The sequence below is a fragment of the Sparus aurata genome, chromosome 12, assembly GCF_900880675.1.
Source record: "Sparus aurata chromosome 12, fSpaAur1.1, whole genome shotgun sequence".
NCBI lineage: Eukaryota > Metazoa > Chordata > Actinopteri > Spariformes > Sparidae > Sparus > Sparus aurata.
In genome coordinates, this window is record NC_044198.1 from 30,106,185 (window position 1) to 30,114,638 (window position 8,454).

Consider the following 8,454-nt stretch of genomic DNA (forward strand, 5'->3'; position numbering starts at 1 on the left):
TGTTAGGGTTAGGGTCAGCAGCCGTGAGATATGAAGCGCGACTCTTATCCACGTTCCCATCGGTGATTCTGTGAGCGATCGCGAGGTCTATTGAAGTCTGCCGTGAACACGCACTTATCCAGACTATCTACACCTGGCTGGACACAGCCGCGCCTTTTCATCCTGTCTTGGCAAACGTGCAACCAATTAAGCCAGGATGCGCCGAGCACACTAGGTCAAGCCGCGCTTGCTCAGTTATCCTGGATATCTTTATTCTACTTTTGTGCAGTACCCCTCAGGAGTCAGTCTCCCCACAGGTGATAAAGGTGATAATGACAAACAGGTGATGAAGGTGACAAAGACAAACAGGTGATGAAGGTGACAAAGACAAACAAACAGGTGAGTTTCAGGTGAAAAAGGAGACGAACGTTGATGTTGTTGATCAGAATTCCTATCAAACATGACATCATGTGATGTACAAATAAAGTTTGATTATTTTGACACACTCAATGGAACAAAATTGTTGACTAACTATCCCATAATGCACTGCTGTGTATTCTTAAGATATGTATTTGTATATGTGTTGTTATTGTTGTTGTTAATAAGTAGCTTTTATTGTGATAAATTCAAATCAAAATAGCACATTAACACTTTGACTAAAATCTTTACCTTCAGACTCTTACTTTGACACTCCAGAAAGGAAGTGTTGCTGTGACGTTGTGAGTGACTTCACTTCCTGTCAGTGCCTCCTTCCCCTCTCCCTTCGCTCTCTCTCTCTCTCTCTCTCTCTCTCTCTCTCTCTCTTTCTGTAATGGACACTCAGAAGGTAAGAATCTGATCGACTGATGATCAATAACATCTGATCAGTTAGCTGAGGGCAAGTCACATAGACAACACATGAAGCAGAGAGAGAGAGAGAGAGGATTAGCTCGCTGTTAGCGCCTCTCTGGTCGAGTCAGCTTCACTTTGAATGGAGGATTTACAGATAAGACTCTCTCTCTCTCTGGTCGAGTCAGTATCAGAGTGACAGTCAGCTGGTTAATGTTTTATTTTTTATCTCAAACTTTATTGACACAAACAAAAACCAAAGGTGTTTCTCTGCAGTCACTCTCTCTCTCTTTCTTTACGTGTGTGTAAAATCACAAGAATTAAACATTCATCAGAAACAGAATATTTACAAATATTAAAGCAGTTTTAATAGAACCAGACCAGATCGCACTACTCTGATGTATTACTGTAATAGTTGTACTCATGATGAGTGATTGTGACAGTGAAGGGGGAGGAGTCAGGTGTGTTCATACCTGTATCACCAGCCATCCAGAGTAATCTGATTACACAGCTGTATCATGAACCTGTTTGGCCTTCAGTCTGTAGTTTAACAGTGTTACTGCATCATCAGTGACCAACTTCTACTGAAGCAGAATGATGGAGAGAGAGGGCGAGACACATTAACAATGAATGAGAGAGGGAGAGATGTGAGGCTGACTTCATTTGAATTTAAAGGATTGTTTCTTAAGATTTTTCTGTTTAATTAGTTTTTCATGCTAAGATTTGACAGTGTACTTCACCAGTTCAGTAGTGACGCTGTAAAACTGTGACACTGTAAAAGTACGACATTGTAAAACTGCTGCATCAGTTGCACTTCATTTTGTACACTGTAAAATGACCTGGAACAATTGAATCTGTTACACGGTAAAAAAAAGAAAAGAAAAAAGAATACAACTAGTTTCACACAAGTGTGTTTGGGTGTCACACAGGAAGCCCTGCGCAGGATCATCAGCACGTTATCCAATAAGAATGAAGAGCTTCAGAACTTCCTGGAAACAGTTGACAGCACACTGACAGGACTGCAGGTCAGCAGCTGATTGGCTGAGAGGGCACGAGGGCGGGGATTAAAAAGGCGGGAGAAAGTAAAATGAAACATTATCTGTCCAATCAGGAGGAGTCATGTAAGGTGATGTCAGAGCTTGAGGCGGAGCTTCAGCTTCTCAGCTCCGCCCTAGATGATAAGGGGGCGGAGCTGTGTGGCATCATTAAGGAGGAAACGCAGAGGAAAGAGGCGGAGCTTCAGGTAAATATTATTGGCTAGCTCCTCCCCCTTTTGTTTTCTGTCTTACATCTTTTTATTTAATTAATTTAACATAAATACTTTTGTAGTAAAATCTTCAGATAAAGTTTTCTAGTACTTTGAAAACTGAATTTCCGAGCATAAATGTCTCTAAAAATGAAATGTTTCGATGATTATATCATTTTTTACAAGTGTCTCATCTTTGTTCTTTTCACACCTGTTTTCTAAATATTTGGTGTTTCAGACGCAGCTGTCGGAGGGAAAGTTCGCTCTGCTGTCGTGTGAAGAACTGCTCGACTTCGCCAATCAAACACTGACGATCACCAATGAAGAAGAATTCCTAAAGGTCGGAGGGATGAGGATGAATAGATCAGATCTTGATGGAAACAAATTAATTTTAAAATAAACTTGAACTAGCTATAAACATAACAAACCATTAAATAATTTAATGTTCAAAGTTTGTTTTGTCTGTTTTGTTTTGCAGGCGGCCAAAAAAATCAAAGAGAGGTTAGTTTTCACCTGAATCTGATTTCACGTTTCATGTAAATTTTTTTATGAAGTTCTCTTGTCATATTAAAATTTTATATTTGTTTTCTGTTTTTTTTTTTTCCTTTTTTTTTTCAATAAAATTGTATTTCCTGCTTGATTATGGAACATTACCACAATTTTCAAACTAATCAAAGTTGAGAATTATTAATGACTCACAGCTCTGATTTGATGATTGGCATGTAAACCCCGCCCCTTTAACAACACAACCCCGCCCCTTTAACACTGTTACCACGCCCCTTTAACACTGTTACCCCGCCCCTTTAACACCGCAACCTCATCACCTACCGTTGCCAGGGTAACAATGGCTCCAGCGTTCCGGCTGACGACTCGCCCAGCGGTGTCGGAGAACATGTCGCAATTTACTGTTGACTTCAGCGCGGAGAGGGCGGGGCTTCAAAGACTTCACTTCCTGCCTGGTGAGCCACGCCTCTTCCTCATTTCCTTCCTCTTCTTCTTGAATTGTTGATGTTTTTGGTTGATGATTCTTGTTTCTTTTGTTTGAATTGATTCAGTCCCCAGAGCTCCAGAGGTCGACATGTCCAGATGCGTTGTCCGTGACAACACCATCACGGTTGCCTGGCGACCAGCTGGTGAAGATGACAGTGATGGTGACATCAGTGTCATTGAACCAAACGAACGCTATGATCTTGAATATAGAAAAACCAACCAGGAAGGCTCGCTTAGAGTCACAGGAGAAGCATGCTGGGAGAAGATCTGTGACATCAGAGAGACTCACGTCAGCATCTCAGGTGAGAGGTCACGAGACTGGACAGGACGCTGTGTTTACTGCTAATGCTGGCATGCTAACGTGCTGAACTAATATGTTGAATATGTTAGCATGATGATGTTAGCCGTTAGCATGGCTGCAGTTTAATTTAATAATAAAACACTGAATTAATTTAAATGTTTCAGATCTAAAGTTCGACTCTCGCTTCATTGTTGTTCGAGTTCGAGCGAGAAACAAAACGGCCGCCGGTGACTTCTCTGATCCTGTCGCCTTGGAAACCAGAGGTGAACACATGAATGACTTCATAAATACATGATGGGACTGTGTGTTACTGTATGTGTCCAGTTTGATTGGTACCCTGAGCTAAACATAACAACATAACAAACACCTGCAGTGTAACTGAGTAAAGATCAATAAAGTGATCAGACACCAGACTGAACACCGGTGACATCACAGGTCAGGACCTCACCTGCGACCTCTTTTTCTTCTGTTGTTTCAGTGTTTCTTCTTCTTCTTCTATTGCAGCTTATAACTTTGGCTTTGATGCGGCGACGGCTCATGCCGAGCTGAAGGTTCAGGGTGACACGGTGACCTGGGAGCCACAGGGGGTCAAAGGTCATGACCCTCGACTGAGAGGAAAAGAGAATAAAAGCAGGTGAGGACACGTGTCACTGATGTCATCAGATCTTAAGGATATGTATTTTATATCTATGACATCATAGCTCATCATACTGCAGTGGCTTCCTGTTTACGTAATTGATTACTTTTGATTGGCTGTTTCTGAAAGTGTTCTGATCTGTTGATTGACAGTGAGAGTGATTGATCAGTTTCACATTTACTTAATTCTCTGCTGCTCTTTGTTTTTTGAGATATTTGACCCTCTGCAGTCTCCGTACTGCATCCCCTCCGACTGCTTCAGGTAGAAACTGTCTTCGCTGACTGGTTGCCTAGCAACCACTATGTCACCAATCACTTTTCATCCACCATTTCTCGCTTCACATCACTGCTGACATCACTGCTGACATCACATCAGTTAAATAAGATGTTTTTATTGAAGAATATTTGTTTTTTGTCTGTTTCCTCTGACAGCTTCCTGTTTCCTCCAAATTAAAATACATTTAATTTATGTTTATACTTGTTTAGATGACTTTGTGTAATTGATTGTATTTATTGTGATATATTTTTATGTAATGTGTCAGTACAAATTCATTCTATCGCAGTTCTATGAATATCTAAATCTTTTAAATTAGTATTTATTGTTATTTTATTAAATGCTGTGATTTATTCACATTTGTCCTCTTTTTCTTCACTGCTTCATGGCTTTGGCACGACGTCATTCGCTGTTTCATCTTGTTGTTTTTCCATTTTGTTTTTGGGGTTATACATTTTTTAATTCATGTTTTTATTTTGTATTTTATTAGCAGCAGAAGTGCCACTCCCTCGCCCAATAAGACAGCCGGAAGTCGAGCAGGACGTGACCGATTCGCTGGAGAGTCGTACACAGTGCTCGGTACTGCAATAATACTTCGTATGATTACAGTAATGCTAATGAATGTTGTATATTATTAAAAAAAAAAGTTTATTAACAGGAACACATATTTCATCTGAATGAAAGACTTTTATTTTATAGGTTACAGGAAAGAATGGTTTTTATTTGTTAAATATTTTCAAATGTATATCTAAAAGAATCTTTAAGTGATTTATTTTATTCTATATAAAATCTGATTTTTGCTGCTTTTTTAAGAACATTTTGGTTTGTTGTCCGTCTCAAAGGTGACCAGGAGATGACTGGTGGCACGTACTACTGGGAACTCCGCCTCCTGGTGGACTGGAAGTCAATCAGTGTGGGCGTTGCCTACCGAGCATCCCTTGGCCGCTATGACCAATTAGGGAAGAGTGCTGGTTCATGGTGTCTCCACGCTAGCCAGTGGCTGCAGAGCACTCTTGCTGCGAAGCACAACAACCGAGCAAAGTCGCTGGATTGGCCGCTGCCTCAACGAATCGGAGTCTACTGCGACTATGACAACGGTACCAATAAAATTATTTCATTTTGTGATTTTATTGTGTTGTTGTTTATTGTGTCCAGTGTTCACAGTGTCCAGTGTTCACAGTGTTCAGTGTTCACAGTGTTCACAGTGTTCAGTATTCAGTGTTCAGTATTCACAGTGTTCAGTGTTCAGTGTTCAGTGTTCACAGTGTTCAGTGTTCAGTGTTCACAGTGTTCAGTGTTCACAGTGTTCAGTATTCTCAGTGTTCAGTGTTCACAGTGTTCACAGTGTTCCCAGTGTTCAGTGTTCACAGTGTTCAGTATTCAGTGTTCAGTGTTCACAGTGTTCACAGTATTCACAGTGTTCAGTATTCACAGTGTTCAGTATTCTCAGTGTTCAGTGTTCACAGTGTTCACAGTGTTCCCAGTGTTCAGTGTTCACAGTGTTCAGTATTCAGTGTTCAGTGTTCACAGTGTTCACAGTGTTCACAGTGTTCCCAGTGTTCAGTGTTCACAGTGTTCAGTATTCAGTGTTCAGTGTTCACAGTGTTCACAGTATTCACAGTGTTCAGTATTCAGTGTTCAGTATTCACAGTGTTCAGTGTTCAGTGTTCACAGTGTTCAGTGTTCACAGTGTTCAGTGTTCAGTGTTCACAGTGTTCAGTGTTCACAGTGTTCAGTGTTCACAGTGTTCAGTATTCTCAGTGTTCAGTATTCTCAGTGTTCAGTGTTCACAGTGTTCAGTATTCACAGTGTTCAGTGTTCACAGTGTTCAGTGTTCACAGTGTTCAGTATTCAGTGTTCAGTGTTCACAGTGTTCACAGTATTCACAGTGTTCAGTATTCAGTGTTCAGTATTCACAGTGTTCAGTGTTCAGTGTTCACAGTGTTCAGTGTTCACAGTGTTCAGTGTTCAGTGTTCACAGTGTTCAGTGTTCACAGTGTTCAGTGTTCACAGTGTTCAGTATTCTCAGTGTTCAGTATTCTCAGTGTTCAGTGTTCACAGTGTTCAGTATTCACAGTGTTCAGTGTTCACAGTGTTCAGTGTTCACAGTGTTCAGTATTCAGTGTTCAGTGTTCACAGTGTTCACAGTATTCACAGTGTTCAGTGTTCACAGTGTTCAGTGTTCACAGTGTTCAGTATTCAGTGTTCAGTGTTCACAGTGTTCAGTATTCACAGTGTTCAGTATTCAGTGTTCAGTGTTCACAGTGTTCAGTGTTCACAGTATTCACATTGTTCAGTATTCACAGTGTTCACAGTGTTCAGTGTTCACAGTGTTCACAGTATTCACAGTGTTCAGTATTCACAGTGTTCACAGTGTTCAGTATTCTCAGTGTTCACAGTGTTCACAGTATTCACAGTGTTCACAGTATTCACAGTGTTCAGTGTTCACAGTGTTCAGTGTTCACAGTGTTCACAGTGTTCACAGTGTTCAGTGTTCACAGTGTTCAGTGTTCAGTATTCTCAGTATTCTCAGTGTTCACAGTGTTCAGTGTTCAGTATTCTCAGTATTCTCAGTATTCACAGTGTTCAGTGTTCACAGTATTCACAGTGTTCAGTGTTCACAGTGTTCACAGTGTTCACAGTGTTCAGTGTTCACAGTGTTCACAGTGTTCAGTGTTCAGTGTTCACAGTATTCACAGTATTCACAGTGTTCAGTGTTCATTGTTCAAGGAGTCACAGTGATCAGTGTTCAGTGTTCACAGTATTCACAGTGTTCAGTGTTCAAGGAGTCACAGTGATCAGTGTTCAGTGTTCACAGTATTCACAGTGTTCAGTGTTCTCAGTGTTCAGTGTTCACAGTGTTCTCAGTGTTCACAGTGTTCAGTGTTCAAGGAGTCACAGTGATCAGTTTTCACAGTCTTCAGTGTTCACAATCTTCAGTGTTCACAGTGTTCAGTGTCGCTGGTGACAAACTATTTCATGTTGCATGTTTTTTCTGTGACCTGAACTTTAGCTGACGTGTTTCAGGTGATTTATCCTTCATCGATGTTGATCGTCTTCGTCTTCTTCACTCCTTCAAAACAAAGTTCGGCCAGCCGCTCGTCCCCGCCTTCACTGTCAGTACTGCAGTAATGCTACATATAGTAGCACATTTAATACTACATCATATATTTAAATGTATACCTCATCTCACACTACATCTTATACAGTGCAGTGCTCATGGTATTGCTGTACTAACAGTGGTAAAACTGTGTTGCAGGTTTGGTGTGGTGGTATCACCATAATGACAGGCCTGCAGGTGCCGAGCTTTATGGGTAATTTCCTGTCAACCAATCGGAGCCTCAGTAACCTGTCTCAGTAGATCGATCTCCTCCTCCATTTGTTTATATTTATTGTGTATTTTTAATAATTATCATTAATTTATTTTTGTATATTTTAACTTATTTTTTCTTAAATTAAAATAATAAACAATAAAATATTATATACAGAAATTAGTTGTGAATTGTTTTCAATATTATTTGAAAAAAATAATCTTTTGTTAGAATCTGTAATGAATTACGGAAATGTATTAATTGTTACTGTCTTCTCTTACTTTGAAAAGCCATAGCTCAGTTGCTTTTATTGTGAAGAGGTAGCTTCTTTGACCAAATGTGTGTAACAGGAAAACTTTTGTTTTTAAACGACAGCATTTCATCATTAGGAAAGAAAATGACGTCACCAGATGACATTTAAAGTTGAAATAAATTTGATTTTTAGTTTGAAGATAAATGTTGATTAATTTTATTTTCAGGTTCTTATCTGACCTGGAAAGAGAAAATATCAATGTTTGTATTCATTGATTTGTTGCGTGTTTAAATGTCTGAACTAAAATAAGCCCCAGTTCAATGTTTTATAAGTATTTGATCTGTCAAAATAAAAATTTGGAAATAAAAAGAAACAACCTCCGTGTTCTGTTTCCTATTTTGAAAGAGTGATTAGAAAATAAAGCTTAAAGGTTCTTTCTGCAGATCATTTGCTCCATCAAAAATGTGCTGATTGGTTGTTTATTATAAATAAACACATAAATAATAAATCATTTATTATTTTTTATTAAAATAAAATGGGTTACAAAAAAGTTTCCGGCAGGTTGAAGGAAGAAATGCCAGAAAACATTTATCAGGTTTTTATTAAAAAACATAAATAATATAAGCCTTATAAGCA

At 39.3% G+C, this 8,454-nt stretch overlaps 1 protein-coding gene across 3 annotated transcripts; it reads left to right on the forward strand.

Annotated features, from left to right (window-relative positions):
- Positions 1 to 177: 177 nt before the first annotated feature.
- LOC115593182 (FSD1-like protein) lies at positions 178 to 8,198 on the forward strand. Of its 3 annotated transcripts, none has more exons than XM_030436600.1 (14): positions 183 to 378; positions 655 to 805; positions 1,737 to 1,832; positions 1,919 to 2,050; positions 2,292 to 2,393; positions 2,532 to 2,554; positions 2,891 to 3,012; positions 3,109 to 3,345; positions 3,509 to 3,607; positions 3,849 to 3,978; positions 4,748 to 4,833; positions 5,097 to 5,351; positions 7,282 to 7,370; positions 7,514 to 8,198. In XM_030436600.1, the coding sequence occupies exons 2-14, from the start codon at positions 791 to 793 to the stop codon at positions 7,613 to 7,615; spliced, it is 1,488 nt and encodes a 495-aa protein (XP_030292460.1). In that variant the 5' UTR covers positions 183 to 378; positions 655 to 790; the 3' UTR covers positions 7,616 to 8,198. The 3 variants fall into 3 exon arrangements, with proteins under 3 accessions (XP_030292461.1, XP_030292460.1, XP_030292459.1); XM_030436599.1 differs by having other exon boundaries at positions 184 to 378; positions 4,745 to 4,833; positions 7,514 to 8,194; XM_030436601.1 differs by lacking the exon at positions 7,282 to 7,370 and having other exon boundaries at positions 178 to 378; positions 4,745 to 4,833.
- Positions 8,199 to 8,454: the final 256 nt, after the last annotated feature.

Bases quoted from the DNA above. Each gene is read 5' to 3' on its own strand.
- LOC115593182 (XM_030436599.1), top strand. The intron at 2,394-2,531 runs GTCGGAGGGATG...TTTGTTTTGCAG, and splicing joins ATGAAGAAGAATTCCTAAAG to GCGGCCAAAAAAATCAAAGA. The intron at 4,834-5,096 runs GTACTGCAATAA...TCCGTCTCAAAG, and splicing joins AGAGTCGTACACAGTGCTCG to GTGACCAGGAGATGACTGGT.